Source organism: Erpetoichthys calabaricus, chromosome 12, assembly GCF_900747795.2.
Source record: "Erpetoichthys calabaricus chromosome 12, fErpCal1.3, whole genome shotgun sequence".
In the NCBI taxonomy this organism is placed as follows: Eukaryota; Metazoa; Chordata; class Cladistia; order Polypteriformes; family Polypteridae; genus Erpetoichthys; species Erpetoichthys calabaricus.
In genome coordinates this window covers 15827383-15846311 of record NC_041405.2, presented here as the reverse complement: position 1 = coordinate 15846311, position 18929 = coordinate 15827383, and the positions used below count along the sequence as shown (strand labels likewise).

General features: G+C 41.1%; 1 protein-coding gene across 2 annotated transcripts in view; it reads left to right on the top strand.

Annotated features, from left to right (window-relative positions):
* The window catches only part of ncf4 (neutrophil cytosolic factor 4), a 131063-nt gene that overhangs the window by 48842 nt on the left and 63292 nt on the right, over positions 1-18929 (top strand). For both annotated transcript variants that reach the window (XM_051934462.1, XM_028816782.2), the window contains exon 7: positions 13003-13101. In XM_051934462.1, coding sequence (XP_051790422.1) covers positions 13003-13101 — 99 coding nt within the window. The remainder of the gene's footprint in view (positions 1-13002; positions 13102-18929) is intronic.

Sequence of the window (18929 nt, the reverse complement as noted above, 5' to 3'; positions counted from 1 at the left end):
ACCTAGTGAGGTTTCTAAACTCTTTTAGGAAACCCCCCCGATGGGACAACATGCCGAAGTGTGACTGCCGCATCTGTGGAGGACTGCTTGTCCATTGCAGAGGCAACCACAGGTTCGCTGCGCAGCAGCAGAGCACTGCAGAAACAACTACGATCCGATCGAGATCATTCTATACGTGCCTGATGCAAGGGATGTTATAAATGCAGGGAACAGTATAACTTGGCCACTGACCTGGCCCTGACTCTGCTCGTTTGCTGTGTCTGTGTATAGGAAATTAGTAGCTTGCACTGCAATAAAAAACCCTGGTGTTCCTCTTCCAAGTTGGATAAAGCTGGTTTTGTTAAAGTACTGAAACTCAGCCTTGTGTTTTGGGGCACAATACTGGGACTCACGCTTCGCAGAGTGATCACCAAAAACTGAACCCCAACTTGAGATTTTGCAGTATATTAGGGGGAAACCTATCGATGAATTCAACTAAGAGAGTCATTAAGAGAGGTAGACTGAGCAGTCTCTAGGGTGCCAATCACGTTCAACCTTTGTGCGTCAATAACAATGTGATCAACAAATTCTTCAATATTCTCCCCACCTTCAAAACATGCAGAAAGTGTAGTGGCCAGTCCACCATTAACACAGCATTCTGGAACTCGGGGGGAAATGTGCTGGTGTAGACAGAAAGTGTGAGGACTACCATAAAGAGCAACCAAAGGTGATTTGAAGCTATAGACCTGCACTGCAGTGTCAAATCTGACAACTTGTTTGAATATTTCATTTGTCAAGTATCCCAGCACTTAATTTGACACTATCTCCAAATACATAAAGAAATGTGTCTTTTTAATTTATAATTAATAGAGAATGTGACTTTTTTTATGAGGGATGTTGAGAGAGGGTCCGTCAGATAGTCGAGCCTCGGATTCAGGAGGAACAGTGTGATTTTCATCCTGGTCGCGGAACAGTGGACCAGCTCTACACCCTTAGCAGGGTCCTAGAGGGTGCATGGGAGTTCGCCCAACCAGTCTACATGTGTTTTGTGGACTTGGAAAAGGCGTTCGACCGTGTCCCTCGGGGAATCCTGTGGGGGGTACTCCGAGAGTATGGGGTACTGGACTCCCTGATAAGGACGGTTCGGTCCCTGTACGATCGGTGTCAGAGCTTGGTCCGCATTGCTGGCAGTAAGTCGAACCCATTTCCAGTGAGAGTTGGACTCTGCCAGGGCTGCCCTTTGTCATCGATTCTGTTCATAACTTTTATGGACAGAATTTCTAGGCGCAGCCAGGGTGTTGAGGGGGTCCGGCTTGGTGGATTCAGGATTGGGTCACTGCTTTTTGCAGATGATGTTGTCCTGTTTGCTTCATCAGGCCGTGATCTTCAGCTCTCTCTGGATCGGTTCGCAGCTGAGTGTGAAGCGGCTGGGATGGGAATCAGCACCTCCAAATCCGAGACCATGGTCCTCAGCCAGAAAAGGGTGGAGTGCCCTCTCAGGGTTGGGAGCGAGATCCTGCCCCAAGTGGAGGAGTTCAAGTATCTCGGGGTCTTGTTCATGAGTGAGGGAAGAATGGAGCAGGAGATCGACAGGCGGATCGGTGCGGCGTCCGCAGTGATGCGGGCTCTGCATCGGTCTGTCGTGGTGAAAAAGGAGCTGAGCCATAAGGCAAAGCTCTCAATTTACCAGTCGATCTATGTTCCTACCCTCACCTATGGTCATGAGCTATGGGTAGTGACCGAAAGAACGAGATCGCGAATACAAGCGGCTGAAATGAGTTTTCTCCGCAGGGTGTCTGGGCTCTCCCTTAAAGATAGGGTGAGAAGATCAATCATCCGGGAGGGGCTCAGAGTAGAGCCGTTGCTCCTCCGCATTGAGAGGAGTCAGATGAGGTGGCTCGGGCATCTGATCAGGATGCCTCCTAGACGCCTCCCTGGTGAGGTGTTCCGGGCACGTCCAACCGGGAGGAGGCTCCGGGGAAGACCCAGGACACGCTGGAGGGACTATGTCTCTCGGCTGGCCTGGGAACGCCTTGGGATTCCCCCAGGAGAGCTAGAAGAAGTGGCTGGGGAGAGGGAAGTCTGGGCATCTCTGCTCAAGCTGCTGCCCCCGCGACCCGACCTCGGATAAGCGGAAGAGGATGGAAGAATGGATGGATGGATGTTGAAAAAGTTTCCACATTTTTTTTTAACTGTTAATTCTAAGAATTTCAAAAACAAATGACACCACTTTTCTACATAGTCACCTTCGTTTGCGATGCAGCGTTGTACCAAATTATTAATGCCCAATTATAACTCCTCCCACCTTCACCGTTTCCAACGAAAATATAAAAGTGCGGAAACTTTTTCAATGTACCTCATTTTTGATTAATTTAATTAATTTATTAATTTAATTAATTAATTGTAGGATGTGATGTAAGTGCTTCCATTTTCCTGCCTAAGCATATATTAACAAATTCTTCATATGTGAATACATATTATGAAAAATATAAATATGATTATGTTTGTAGTATACTGCAAGTGTATGTACTGTAACTATTTAAATCTGTGATTATTTATAAAAAAAAACAGTCCAATATGTCTAGTTGCCAGTCTTCTCTATCCTCTTTTGACACGAACATGTGATTATATTTATTTAATCACAAAATAATATAGTAAATAACAAAGACAAAGAAAAGCTGGATTTTGTTTATGAACTGAAAACAATGGCGCACTGTTTGAAAATTAAAATGCTTGCTCCTTACAGTCCATTTCCCCCTCGTTTTCTTTGAGGGATTATCTCGGAAAAGCAGTTTTCAAATCCACTGCCTCTGCGGACTCCCAGATTTCCTGGGGAGAACTCGGTATGGACTGAACGTGTGAGACAAAGCCTGCTAGTTTTTATATTGGGATTATTTGCATAAATGTGTTGAAGTATGCAAGAGGTCAAAAGCACCACCCTCTATATTGGAGAAATGATGTGATAAGCTAAAATATGTATATTCTATTATTTTAGAGAAAAAATATAATTAGTTTAAATATTTTTATGGCTGACTAAACTATGAGAGCATGGGGGGGGTCATGGGGTCGCTGGAAAGGGGTGTGTGGCGCTCCCGATATCTATGCAAAAGGACGAAGGTCCAAATCTTTAGAGTCCTGGTGCTTCCTGTCTTGCTATATGGTTGTGAGACATGGACTCTATCCAGTGACCTGAGACGAAGACTGGACACCTTTGGTACTGTGTCTCTCTGAAAAATCCTTCGGTACCATTGGTTTGACTTTGTGTCGAATGAGCAGTTACTCATGAAGTCCCGAATGAGACACATTACCTGCAGTTATGGCACTACGGCCATGTGGTGCGTTTCCCTGACGGTGATCCAGCTCGTAAGATCCTCATTGTTGGAGACCCGAGTGGCTGGACCAGGCCAAGGGGTCACCCACGTAACACCTGGCTGTGGCAGACAGAGGGTCATTTCCGGAGGGTGGGATTGGACCGCGTGTCTGTCTGGGGGGTTGCAAACTGGCATCCTGAGTTGTTTCATCATGTAGTGGGTGCAGTAACTCACTGTACCGGTGCATGCTCCCCAACTTGACTTGACTTGACTATACATTTGAATAGAGCCTTGTGATGGAATGGGGCTTTCTAACTTGCACACAGTGTTCCTGTCACCCTGAATTGGAATAAATGTTTTCTAACTAAGATTGTGTGTATCCATCCGTCTTCCCATTTTCTAAATAGACGATGTAGTTTGGGATCAAAGGGAGCCTGCTCATTGGATTCAAGGAGGGAACCACACCTCTTCCATAGCAACTTTTTCCCATGTAAGTGTTTTCATGTCTTACTGGGGAGCGGAGGTGAATTGATCAATTGGTGAATTGAGAATGACCTACAGAGTAGGGTAGAGAATTGGGGTGACCCAACATGACCCACTACCATTATTAACAATAGCAACTCACAACCCCCTGACGGCACCCCATGACTCAGTGGTTGAGAGGCTCTGCTCTGTAGGGTTTTGGTCCATCACAGGTCACACTCACCCTGGGCTAAAATCAGTTTTTCATGTTAAATTTCCTATACATCTTTTTGATGAAAACTGAAGTTCAAGGAGGAAGAACAAACTCTACAGGCAAGGCCCAAACCTGGGATTTGAACCCAGATGACAGATACCACCATGTCGCACATTTCCTAACTTAATCACATGTTTAACTTTAGCTTTGAACATCTACATTAAGTAAGACCAACACAATTTACTTCCAAACATGAACATTATCATAAACATAAAGCTTATCCAAGGTTTACAATACACCAGTGAACAGATATTTTAACAGGTGGGGTACAGTTTTTATTTTTCTTTCTTTTTGTCTGAGCTCCATTATTGTCTGTTACAGGTTACTCTTTACTGTTATCTTATTAGTTGTGGACAAATTTCCACACCCTTCTTCACAACCTTCGTTGAGCTTCCATCACCTTATTACATCACACATATTTAAACTGTAGGTCTTCAGTCTTTTCCCACTCCATGACATTTTCCTTCATTTACCCTTACAGTGGATTAAGAAAGCATTCGGACCCCTTCCCTTTCTGACAACTTTGTGTTTTAGATGAGGAGAGATGCTGAGTATATTGGGAAAAGGATGTTAAGGATAGAGCTGCCAGGCAAGAGAAAAAGAGGAAGGCCTAAGAGAAGGTTTATGGATTTGGTGAGAGAAGACATGCAGGTGATGGGTGTGACAGAGCAAGATGGAGAGGACAGAAAGATATGGAAGAAGATGATCCACTGTGGCTACCCCTAATGGGAACAGCTGAAAGAAGAAGAAGATGTAATTTTAAATGAATAACTTTACCGATTTTGCCCAATCAATCTACACTCTATAATCCATAAAGACAAAGTGAAAACATTTTTTCAGAAAGGTTTGGCAATTAATTTAAAAAATCTGTGGACCTCTGTGATTACATTGTGGTGAAGCACAGATCAGTGCAAGGGTATAAAACATTTTCCAAAGCTTTGAATGTTCCCAGGAGCTCACTGGCCTCATTAATTGTGAAATGGGAAGAGGTTTGGAACCGTCAAAGCGTTGGCCATCCAGACAAACTGAGTAACTGAGCAAGAAGTCAAGGAGGTCACCAACCCAACTGTCACTTCAACAAAGCTTCAGAAGTCCTTTGCTGCGATAGTAGAACACATGATTGATCAGGTGTTTATGGTAAATTTTCCAAATGACATTTAATGGTCTCTGAGATCATGAGGGAAAATATTCTCTGGTCTGATGAGACAGAAATGCAACTCTTTGTGCAAAATTCCAAGTGCTACGTCTGGTGAAAAACCAGGCACTTCTCATCACCTGCCAAATGTCATCCCTACAGTGAAGCACGGCGGTGGAAACATCATTCAACTTCAACTGAGGGGTGCTTCTCAATGTTAGGGACAGGGAGTCTGGTCAAGAATGAGGGAAGAATACATGCCACCAAATACAGAAAGCTCCTTATTAATAAAACCTGCTCAGCAGTGTACACAACCTCAGATTTGGGTGACCGTTCACCTGTCAGCATGACAATGACCCAAAGCATACAGCGAAGACAATGCTGTAGTGGCTTCAGGACAAGTCTCTGAGTGTCCTCGAGTGGCCCGGCCAAAGTTCAAAGTTAAACTTCATGGAACACCTATGGAGAGACCTGAAAATGGCAGTTAACAGAAGCTTCTCATTCAATCTAACGGAGCTTGAGAGGATATACCAGGAATACTTGGGAAAAACTGCTCAAATCCAGGTGTACACAAGTTGTAGAGATTTACCCAAGAATACTCAAAGCTATAACTGCTACCAAAGGGGCTTCTACAAAGTATTGAATTAAGAGTCTGAATAATTACATGAATGAGAGATTTCAATTTTTGATTTTTAGCCAATTTGAAAACCTTTCTGAAAACATGCAATCACTTTGTCATTATGGGTTACTGAGTGTGAACTGATGGGCAAAAATGGCAACTGTATCCATTTCAAATAAAATATACAACACAATAACGTGCAGAAAAGGAAGGAGTTTGAAAGCTTTTTGAGTCCACTGTAAATGATGTGGAAAACCAAAAACGTTTTGAACCCACTGTACATGCGCACTTTGACCTGCAGATTATTGCTCACAGGTATGTCAGTTCTTCTAATGTCTTTGATCTTTCCTATGTCAGTCTTTCAAAACAGAAAATGAATGGCAATACGGGGGGCAAACAGCAGGAGCTCAGAGTTTAAAGGTAAGAACTGAGCCAGGTTTAAGATCTACAGCCCCAATTACTACACTATGCTGCTTGGGTGTCAATGGACTACAAGAGGGTGGAAGGTCTTACCTGCTGTAGTGACCACTCAGCTGCATTGCAAGTTAAATGATGGAGTCCACTGACTCAGGGAGACCAACCAAGCTCAATGATTAGCAGACTGCACCCATAAGCTAGGAACACAGAGGATCTGAGACTCGCATGGCCAGTGCTGGTCTGCTCTTTTAATTATGATGTTTCACTAAGGCTGCCAATAAGACTGGGACACCCAGGAGACAAAACTGCAAGGTGATTTTAGGACTTTTATACACAATGAGGTTGACATCAGTATAAAAGGTTACCAGTATCTCTGACAATTACTTTGAAATAGCAACAACAACAAAACAAAAGTACAGAGTTCTGAAAATTGTAAAGACAATCACCCAGATGACTTCGAAAATTGTTAAGAAATTTAGGATATAAATGAAAAGAACAAAAAAAATAAGTGACAGGCTATAAAAGTAAGAGAATATGTCATTAGAAAGTAAGGGGCATTTTGTATACAGTATTGAACTTGTGTTTTAATTATTTTATTAACGCTTTCTTTGTACTTTAGATAAGTAGATATTACTTTCAGTATAGTAGGCAGGATATATATATATATAATTTTAACATGGTAGGCAGGGACAGACAGATAGAGATATAGACATTTTGGTGTAGTCGACAGGATAGTATTATCTCATAGATAGATAGATAGATAGATAGATAGATAGATAGATAGATAGATAGATAGATAGATAGATAGATAGATAGATAGATAGATAGATAGATAGATAGATAGATAGATAGATAGATAGATAGATAGATAGATAGATAGATAGATAGATAGATAGATAGATAGATAGATAGATAGATATTTTGGTAGGTAAGTAGATGGTATTTTATTTGTCCTAGTAGTGAAATATAGATGAGGTTTACTATAAAGCATTGTGGCACCATGGAATTGTAATTTGTTTTGTGTAATATTTTCTCCTTCTTTTAAATTTCATTTTCTTTTTCTGGATGGTTTGGTTCCCCATCTCCAAGTTAATTGATTTAATTTAATGGATGTTAATGAGTGTAGCTTCATGGTGAGTGTGCTCTGTGATGGACTGGCATTTGTAGTGGGCTTCAATGCTTCTTTCATAAGTTCTGGACTTCATTTACTCTGTAATGCAAAGAAAATGTTTTAATGAGAAGATGAATGGAGGTTACCTGAGGATCATATATAAAATAACATAATATTCTTATTCCTAATTCAAAATCATTGGAGGTCTGAGTGTGTCCCAACAGTTTTGGGCCCAGGTAAGTCCACTGCAGGGCCCACTCATGTTGGCACAAATTTCTAATCACTAACTAAACTCACAAGTATTTTGTTGGGCATGTGGGAGGAAACCAGATTGCCACAAGGAAATTCCATGTAGGCACAGGCTGAACATACAAATAATCATGTGATTATGTAAAATCAAATTTCAGAAAACTCAAAGGACATTTTGAGCCATTCTGTCGCACATTATTCTGACAGTACAACATTGTCCCATGTGCTTGATCCAATTTAAGTTTGTGGAAGGCCAAAGCTTATCCTGGTTGCACTTACTGATTGGGTGGTAACAGCTCTGGACAGGGCGCCAAGCCATGGTAGTGCCCACTCACACACACTCTCACAGGTGCCAATCTGATATTGCTTGTTCTCCAATCCTGCAAGTCTTGGTAGACTTGGGATCAAAACTGGAATGTCCAGCAGACAGGAGGAGGACATACAAAGTCCACACAGACAATTACTGCGCACCCAAAGGACATTTTAAACAGTTATTTTCTGAGTTATTTTCTGATAATTAAGTTTAAAATATTTAAGATATAAAACACAATCCAGTGTAATATTTCTCTGCTAATTCTCCTCACATGTTTAGCAGCACAGTTGTTCCAATGAAAGATTAGAGCTTTAAATGTATTAATACACGTCCACTTCTCCTATTTTTAGACCTTCATTCTCTTCTCACAGTCTTATTAATTTAATTAAAGATTTAACCATAGCTTTGAATCTATTAGGAAAAAAATATATCTGCTCTTTCTAAGCCTTCCATAATGTCTCAAGGCCTTATTAATTAGATTAAATATTAAGCTGTAATTTTAAAACTATTAAAAAAAAGACTACCGCTGGTTCCTCTAGGCTGCCACACATATCTTATAGGCTTATTAATTAACCTGTTCAGCTCTAAAGACATAAACTGAGAGTTTGGCATTTCAGGGCTATACAGTAGTTAGTGCAAAACTGGAAAGTACATAAAATTAGTCAGCATGATATGTAACCTTAGGGAAAAAAGGAAACTCATACAACTGTAGATGTTTTTCTGTGAAATTGAATAGAATGTAAAAAAATTAGCTTTGATAAAATCTTCAAAAGCTTATTCATTTTACAGGCGGTGGTTAACATTGTTGCCTGATGATTTCAGCAATCATATCTTTGAATCAAATGCCCAGTCATTGACAAGGTTGATGTTACACATTCTCCGGGCATCTTTGTGAGTTTTTCTTCATGCACTTGTCTTTTTTCCCACGTCAACAAAAGGGTGTGTGCCAGCTTGAGTGAAGATTCTAAACTGGCCTTGCGATGGACCGGGTTGTTACCTCCCCAGATCCTCAATTGGATTAAGCAGTGCAGGGAAAATTATTTGATGGGTGTTAGAAACTTTAGTATAGTAGGCAGGATAGAAATGCAGCTACACAGAAATTTTAAGGTAGATAGGAATTTTAGTATAGTAGGAAGGACAGAAATGCAGGTAGACTTAAATTTATAGATAGATAAATAGACATATTAGTATAGTAGGCTGGATAGAAATTCAGCAAGACAGAAATTTATAGATAGATAGATAGATTTAGTATAGTAGGCAGGATCAGATAGATAGATAGATTTAGTATAGTAGGCAGGATCAGATAGATAGATAGATTTAGTATAGTAGGCAGGATCAGATAGATAGATAGATTTAGTATAGTAGGCAGGATCAGATAGATAGATAGATAGATAGATAGATAGATAGATAGATAGATAGATAGATAGATAGATAGATAGATAGATAGATAGATAGATAGATAGATAGATAGATAGATAGATAGATAGATAGATAGATAGATAGAGATAACACATGAAATTTACAAAAAAATTACCAAAAAACAAGGAAACCTTCTGGTCTTACTAAAGACGAAAGAGCAGCCACAGTGAGGCAATGAAAAGGTGGATTGCAGTAGGTATGAAGGAGCCCCACTGTTGGTCATCAAGTGACATAACATCGAAGAAGAAGGAAAATAATAATAAGAATTAGAAGAAACATGTTTCTTAATAGTAACTTTATTTTCAGTATTTTTCAGTTTTCTAATTCTAAATTAACATTTTAACTTTAAAGTAATGTAGCTGATCATATCAGGTTGTATGAATATGAAAAACACTTGTTTTAGTTTTTTTCCTCCATTGAGGCATAATCATCATTTAAGACACACACAATTACAATAAAAAAATTGATTATAAACTGTACCTCCCCTCTGGCCTACTGCAGACAAACTAGTTTCATACTGGTGGCTATTGCTTGAAATAAAAAGTCCGGAATGAACAATACTTTGTATCTTTTTCCAGTTTCAAAGCACTGTGAGATCTCATAACAACAACAACTACAAACATAACAATATCCATACATCCATGCCTATTCAAACCCACATATCTTGATCAGGGTTGAGTGGAAGCTTCTGTAAAATGTCAAATTTCCCTCTGGGGACACATAAAGATCTATCTATCTATGAGGTAATACTATCCTGCCGACTATACCGAAATTAATCTATGATCACAGAGTATAATAATAATAATAATAATCTTGGAGGATGGCCTATCCTAGCATCATCCCTTTCAAGGCAAGAGAATGCCCTGGAAAGGGTGCCAGTCCTATGCATGGCCAATTCACATGAGCCTAATTTTTAGAATCAGCTATTACACTCATAAAGTGGTCCTTGGTGCCTTGGTGTCAGCACCATGGGGCCCACTGCGTTACATGTTTTTGTCCCAACCAACTTCTGTTTCTAAATGGACTCTCATCCTATATACTGTAATGTCATCTCTTAGTTGCTGTTTGTTGGTGTCAGTGCAGGAATGACAAAATGAGTTTGCTATTCACATAAATTACAAGGGGATCATGTTTTTGTCTTATATATTTTCATCATCATCAGTTTCACTGCACTTTTCCTGGTGTTCTGCTTATTTATGTCACTGCTTACCAATGGACGTGTTAGTGGGTCGGACACTGCAGCCTTTCCACATGCAGTGTCATTTAACCCCTTGTGTCTTCTTCTAAATGATAACATTCATGATTAGGGTGCCTTCAAAGAGCAAACACATCCGAAAAAAGTGAATTTATAGGAATATTATAATAAAGAGCCAAGCCTTAAATATTTCTACATTTCTTAAAAATGTAAATCTCACTTCTACACTTTTCTAAATACAGAATAACAGTGAATTATACAATGAGATCAGTTAGAGGCAAACAGATTGACTGACTGTGAAACTGACAGAAAAAAAAACAACTAAATTATCCCCTTGTAATTTATGTAAATGTCTGCTAAATTCCAAAAAAAAGCAAACTTCTCTTGTCATTGGGACAGCAGGACCAAATTTGAAAACCACCTTTGTAATTCAGGAAATAAAACCAGATTCCATAAAGACAGTCACCAATCATTACAAGTGAGTACAGGATCCATGACTACTGTGGTGCTTGATTATCGCTTATCATTACTTATTATTGACCTGCACCTTTATCCAAGGTGACATTCAACATCTGAGATACAGTTGGTTAAATTTCTTTTGTTTTTCCAGGCGAGGTGACTTATTTGTGGTCACACAGTGTCAGTAGCTGGATTTGAACCCACAACCTCAGGGTTTGAAGTCCAAAACCTTAAACACTACATCACACTGCCAATTAGAGTCAACGTCAAAAATATTAAAAGGTTATGTGAAAGCTGCCGAAAGAACTATTTGAGTAGCAAGTGAATAGTGCATTGCAGTACTCAGTCCTACAAGAAATAATAAAAAAAAAAAATTACAGGGGTGGTACTGTTTGAAGGAACACAAGTGATTGATTAACTATAAAAAAATAAGGTATTTAATTTCTGTTATCAAAGAATCTGAATCATGGCAATGATAATCTTTAGTTTCTTGCTGGAGTGCGTTCTGTGTGCAGTCTGCATACACTCCTTGTGTGGTGTGGTGTGGATTTCTTCCAAGAGTCAAATACGTGATGTGTAGATGATTAATAAAGTTTCTGCCTGTCTATCTCTATCGAATCCTGCCTACTATACCACAATTAATATCTATCTATCTATCCATCTATCCAATTTGAGTGTCTGTCAAGAGTAGCCCTTGAGCCAAGCATCCACAACTATGTATTGGACGGAGCATATTGAGAAAAACTGTAATAGTGATATTCCTCCTCTTCCTCTTCATCATCATTATCTCATCATCATCACTTTAATCCTATCATTACTGTGGAGCAGTAGTTACACGCTGTCCTTGTCTATAAGTAGCTGCACACTCTGATTTCTCCCCACCTTCCACAGCCATGCAGGTTACTTTGAGTTCCTAATCTAAATCGGCTCAGGGTTAATGCATATGACTGTGTGTGTGTGGCAGTGCCCTGTAATGGACTGGCATTTCATCAAATGTTAGTTCCAAATTCTTGTTGGCATCTGCATTGGTATAAATTGAACTCAATGGATTCATAAAATTAGTAAGTTACTTAATCACTACCATCATCAAAGTATCATAAAACGGTCTCTTTAAATTCTGTATATGACAAGAAACATTAATGTACATGTGGACGAGGTCTCCTCTTACTGACTCGGCGCTGTTTCCAGTGAGCTAATTTGTTCTGTGAAAGTCTCGGTAATAACTTTAAATCTTTTATAAAATCTTTCGTAATAGAAATCCATTGTGCCTGTCATCCAGAGCCAGAGATGTAATTAAAGTGCAAACTCCATCCATCCTTGTCTTGAAAACCCCGGTCTTCCATTCAACACTCATTACTGGTCCTCTTATTGTTTAAATAAAAAGCGATTTCTTTTTTTTTCTCTCTTTTCTTATTAAGACTTCACTATACTTTCTTGAAATGTTATTTGAATATTGCAGTACTATCCATCACAGTCTTTTACATTTCTGCTGATCGACAGTTCATTTGCCCTTACCATTCGCTTTGTGTGTATCAAAATTGCCTGAGCTATTTCTAAGGCTCCTTTTAATTTTATTGATCACATTAAAGATGAAACTACAGCTTTGCGGCTATTTAAAGAAATCCCGCTACTGCGGTATGAAAGCCTCGATCCGGTTTTTTTTTTTTTGGTCCCCCATGCTGCAAGCAGCAGTTCATCAGTAAAAGATAACTAAAACAAACTTTAGGTAATACTACTAACACAAAAGTCTCAGTGTGTGATCATTTATTGCTCCCAAAGCACGCAACAACAGTCATAAGATTTAGGAAAATAACCACAGAGATGAATATGATTAGAGTTAAAAAAAAAAAAAAAGACAGGTTGTTTTCCTGCTTGCCCAAAATTATTATTATTATTATTATTTATTTATTTTTGGCGTGCTTTGTGAAGTGTCAGTTGGCTTTTTCTAAAGACGCTATACAGAAATAGCTGTGGAAGCAGCAGCGGCGGCGTCTGCGGCGCTGAAGTTCCTCGCAGCGCTCCGTTGAACCCCTCGCTCATTCGCTTTCTTACCTTGCAGGCTCTCTTCGATTTCAGCGGAGATGAAAAGCTGGAGCTGAGTTTTCGGGCTGGAGACGTGATCTTCCTACTGCGGAGAGTGAACAGTGACTGGCTAGAGGTGAGTTGAAGGGGATAGCGAGAGTGGGAGAGAACGAGAGAGAGAGAGAGAGAGAGAGAGAAGGTGGGTGGAACAGAGGGATGACGGCTAAGGTAAAAAGAGAGGGGCTCAGCGCAGAGAACTGCAGGACGGAATGAAAAACCACATGGTGTGAAAGACAGGGTGCAAGCAAGCGTGTGAGTAGGAGAAAGACAAAGGGACGGGGGAGCGGAGGCAGAATGTGTGTGAGCGGTGTAGGGATGGAAATTAAATAAATAAAAAGAGAGACGCATATGTCTGCAGAAAGCCTAAAAACGGACAACTTCACTCTGATAAAAGCTGCAAGTGAAGACAATTCCACTCTTCGCTTTACAAAATGGAATGCCTAGGATTTAACACAAAAGAAAAAAAAGGTGTAAACTTTATTTTCTAACAGTTCCAGCTGCAGCACATTTTTCCACTTGCTCGTTCCATTAGACTAGAGGATCGCTTGTGTCCCGAGCCTATTTTCGTGCAACAGATAGAGACCACGCCCTAAAAATAACGGTCCTGTAATGACATTTTATTAAGTTGCGTGCTTGACAAAGAACCGTTACATTCGGAGAAGGGTTCTAAAATGGTTCATTGGGCTTGCAAAATGTTCCTACTTACGTGGAGAAAACAGAAATCTTGAAAGCGTAGTAGGCAGGATCCTAACCGAACAAGAAAACCAGGGCCATGCCTGTGTTATTGTGTGCAACAAGAGTGCTTTATTAATATCAGAAATTCAGTACCATTTAACAAATTGTTGTCATCGATCCACGAATATGTATGGAGTCTGTTACGGATCTAAATAAATAAACAACCATAATCTGGACGGTTCTTTTGGTGACCACTTTGAAGAACCATTTTTGACACTAAGTATGAATAATGGGAGATGCACGGCCGTGCAGAGCCCACTCGATCCTCCAGGTTTGATTCAGGTACTATTCATTATAACCTTCAGGTCTTTAGAAGGTGGGAGAAACTGGAGAACATGAACATGCCACATAGAATCCTCTTTATTGAACTGGATTATAAGAAAAACACTAAATGTCATCCATTTTTCCAATAAACAAAAGACAGTATGATTTATAACCCTAGCATATATGATTGCGTTGTTGGGGGTCTTTTTACTTTTCTAATGTCCCAGCTCATTTTAGACACTTGAAGTGTTTGTTTCTTAAAAGTACCACTTCTTCTGGGTCTGTCACAAACAGAAGTTTGGAACACTTAGAAGATTCAATTAAGTAAATTCCCAAATCTTTGTCCTTTTAATGTCTCAGGAATAACTGCAACAGAGTGAGTGAGTGAGCTTCACCATTACCCAATTTGCCTCAGAATGTTAGAGAGATAATTTTGTGAAGCTCATAACAGTTAAAACACACTCTATTAAAAAAAAAAAGAAAAGATGCCAAAGCTGTTCTTCAGAGTGAAGCCTTGGGGGAAGCCTTTGTATTTAGATGAGTAACATGTTCAATGTCCATTGCTAGGCTCTAACTGCCCTGCTACCTCACTGTGTGCGCATGGATAGATAATAACAGATTTGTGCAATCCCATGGGTTCTTGGTTTTAGAAGCTCTCTTCCTGCATACAGTCGCACAAGCTGAGTTCAGGGTGTCTTGATCATATCCTGTAGCCCCCTAATCATTAAAATCTTCTGGTTTGTCCACTTATTAGGGACCTTTTTAAAGCTGAAAGAACCAGCTTCATATGAATAGAACTCTTTAACTCGCTCACACAGTCCAGGGAATTGCCATTACAGAACCATTACTTTTAAGAATGTATGGGACAACACTATGCTGCTAACAGCAACATGGCAAAACATTCATAAGCCTGTCTGGTCCAGTTCAGGGTCACTGGGGTCGGACTGTTTGGTCAGGAACAAACTCAGAAAGTGGCAGTCCATCTCAGGGCCAATTTTTGGATTCGTTAACCTGAGATGTGGATTGAGAATTGGAGTGCCTGGAAAAAAACAAACAAATAAATAGATTCATAGAGACACAACAGGGCGGCACGGTGGCGCAGTGGGTAGCGCTGCTGCCTCGCAGTTAGGAGACTGCCTCCCTCCTCCCTGCGTGGAGTTTGCATGTTCTTCCCGTGTCTCTGTGGGATTCCTCCCACAGTTTAAAGACATGCAGGTTAGGTGCATTGGCAATCCAAATTGTGTGTGCCTGGCGGGTGTGTGTGTGTGTGCGCGCCGTGCGGTGGGCCGGGGTTTGTTTCCTGCCTTGCGCCCTGTATTGGCTGGGATTGGCTCCCCGTGACCCTGTAGTTGGGATATAGCAGGTTGGATAATGGTTGGGCGGCAGTGGGTAGTGCTGCTGCCTCGCAGTTGGGAGACCTGGGGACCTGGGTTCGCTTCCCGTGTCCTCCCTGTGTGGAGTTTGCATGTTCTCCCCGTGTCTGCGTGGGTTTCCTCCGGGCGCTCCGGTTTCCTCCCACAGTCCAAAAACATGCAGGTTAGGTGGATTGGCGACTCTAAATTGGCCCTAGTGTGTGCTTGGTGTGTGGGTGTGTTTGTGTGTTGGAACCCTGCCCGGGATTGGTTCCTGCCTTGTGCCCTGTGTTGGCTGGGATTGGCTCCAGCAGTCCCCCGTGACCCTGTGTTCGGATTCAGCGGGTTGGATAATGGATGGATGGAGACACAACCGTGTTATAACACAGAACCTGTAACATTAATCATTGCGCCACCAATGCGATCTGCGCCTTCACTTTAACAGCGTATCATAATAATCATTCACATCTTCATGTTTATCTGAAAGACACTTTGGTTACTTTTGCATATTAATATTATTTTGGGTTGTCTATATAAAATACGCTGACTGTCCGTCAGGACAGCAGTGCTGCCTCAAAACTTGTGGATCCTGGTTCGATTTCCGGCTGTAGTTTACATATTATCAACATTGATTTCCCAACGGTTTAAAAACATGCCGTGAGATTGGTCACCTACACCAAACGATCACTTCATGAGTGAATGGATGCGGCCGCTTCAGCGAGTGTGCCCTGCGACACTGCTGGACTGATGTCCTTTCTGGCGTCCATCTGCGGACTGCATGCTCACTGCGCTAACAGCAACGGAGTTCCACTGTATTCTTGACACGTTTTTCCTCTGGGGACCATCTCCCACTGCTTCTTGTCCAAAGTCTTGATTGACTGCTGTAATTTCATTTGCTTGGGGTAAGTTAGTTGAATGCAGGTGTGTGTGCCTCCTGTCGGGTGTCCGTTCAGTTGGCTTACTGCGCTAGGAGAAGCGGGGCGCCGCTGTACTCACAAGTCCCGATACTTCGCATCACTTTGCTCAAAGAGTGGCCGTCGCGCTTCCCTTTGGACTGACTCACACTTCGTTTAGTTCTCGCTTTGCTGCATTTTACACAGAGATGACCAACACCTACTGGAAAACGACTTTATATTTAGAATTTTTTTTTTTATTCTTTGAAGACGTTGGCAAACAGCAAAGCTCAGAAGAAAAAAAAAAAACTGCAATTTTTGCTGACGTGTCCAACCTTGGGCGTGCAATGCAGGTGGAATAGAAAGCAGCTCCGAGTATAGTGGGAGCCGCTGACGTGCTGCAGAACTAATGGACTGGATCGACGCCAAGTTACTGCAAGAGGAACGTGATTTAACTTCTACAGCGGCGGCAGGCCGCCCGCGGAGTCCTGGGGCTCGGCTGTGTCGGACATTTAACGGCAAATGCGCTGCCTCATAGTGGGGGGGAAAATGAGTGCCTTTGACTAATGCAAGGGGAGGACTGCGCTTAACGGGAGCCCACCCTCTCAGTGGAGGAGGAAAGGAGAGTGGGAAGCGCTGAAATCTTTCGTGAGCATAAAGCCTTTATTTTCCTAATTAGTCAAATGGAATAATGAGGCTCAATTCGCTTAAAATAACAGTTCTTTAATCACAATTTACTGGGTTTTGTGGTTCCATAGAACCATTCCCTGATAAAGAAGGATTCTCCGTCCTTCGTGAAACAAATTGGTCCTTTGAAAAATGTGGAGAAAACAAAAGTCTTCAATGTGTAGGATACTAGCAGGTCAAGACGTCCTGGGACTTGTGTTATTGTATGCACCAAGAGTCCCTTTAAAACCAGGAAGACATTGGTATTGCACAAATCTGTTAACATTACTTCATGGTTATGCTTGGATCCTGTTACGCAAATTTATAAAATCTTTCGACTGGATAGTTCTTTTTTTAGGCAAAAATGTTTCCCCTTTGGCATCACTCTAATGAAACACTTTGGCACCTTTATTTTTAGTAGCTCTGTGTTCATATGCAACCCTGCTGCAGAACCCAAGGTTATTGTGCATCACCATGCAGCTTTTCCGTCATTTAGGAGTCTGGACAACCTTAAGGTTCTTTTGTAACCAAGGAAATACTGAAAACAGCTTGGCACTAGAGCAGTGGCACCAAGTGCCACATTCAGATATCAAGAGGAGGAACAGAATAGAGGAAGGTTAGCAATGCTTTATAATGGTTAGTAACATTGTACTACTTATATTGGTGTACAAATGAATTAGAAACAGAAATTCAGTATGCACTGCTAATCAGCAGCTCTAGTCAGGGTATGCTAAGCAGAAGTTGTGAGTCTTCAGCCTGGATTTAAAAGCTGAGAAGGAAGGGGTATTGCTTATATCAGCAGCAAGATCATCCCACAGCTTCAGCGCTCTATAACTAAAAGCTCAACCTCCCACTGTTAGTTTATTAATCCTTGGAATCGTAAGCAGGTTGCTATCTTGAGATCTCAATATGTGTTCATGTTTGTAAGTAATGAGAAGTTCAGATAAGTCAGCAGGAACTTGGCCATTTAAGGCTTTCTATGTTAGGAGGAAGATTTTGAAATCAGCCTTAAGCTTAATTGGGAAGCCAGCCCTGGGATTTAAGAACTGGAGTTATGTGTTTGTATTTTCTGGTTCTTGTATTAATTCTTTCAGCAGGGTTTTGAGTTAAGTGAAAGCTGCCTAAAGAACTATTTGAACACAAGTGAATTGTGCATTGCAGTACTCAGTCCTGCAAGAAATAAATGCATCAATTCATTTTTCAGTATCTTACATATTTAGAAAGGATGCCTTGGGTAGTTTTCTAATGTCCATTTTAAATGACATACTAGTAGTCAAAGATTACACCTAAATTGCTTGTTTCAGTAAAACTAATGGTGATTCCAGGTGAGTTAAAGATCAACAGTTGTGGTTAGCGTCATTCCAATGAATAAATAACATTTTGTGTTTTCTGTATTCGGAGACAAGTAGTTCTCATCCATGCACTTCATGTACTCACTCAGTCAGTCAGTGCTATATCCTAACACAGGGTCACGGGGTTCTGCTGGAGCCAACACAGGGCACAAGGCAGGAACAAACTGCCAGGGTGCCAGTCCACCGCAGTGCACACACACACACACCCACACTAGGGACAATTTAGGATCACCAATACACCTAACTTGCATGTCTCTGGATTGTGGGAGGAAACCCACGCAGACATGGGGAGAACATGCAAACTCCACAGAGGGAGGACACGGGAAGCGAGCCACAAGTCTCCTTACTGCGAGGCAGCAGTGCTACCACTACGCCACTGTGCCACTCATTTACTCACTGACACGACTAATTAAGGACAGCATCCCTAAACATCATTTGGTCTAAAAGAAAGGTGTAATTGGGGGCCATCTGCATATGGGCATAAAATAATGTTATGTTTTCTGAAAACAGCAAAAGTTCCAGTAATGCGGGACACCATATTTAACTTCTTAGTATAACAATGGAGTACTGTCAGCACATTTCTGTCTGCACTGGAATCAATTTGATACATAAGAACTAAACTAGGTAAGCACAGTGCCAGTG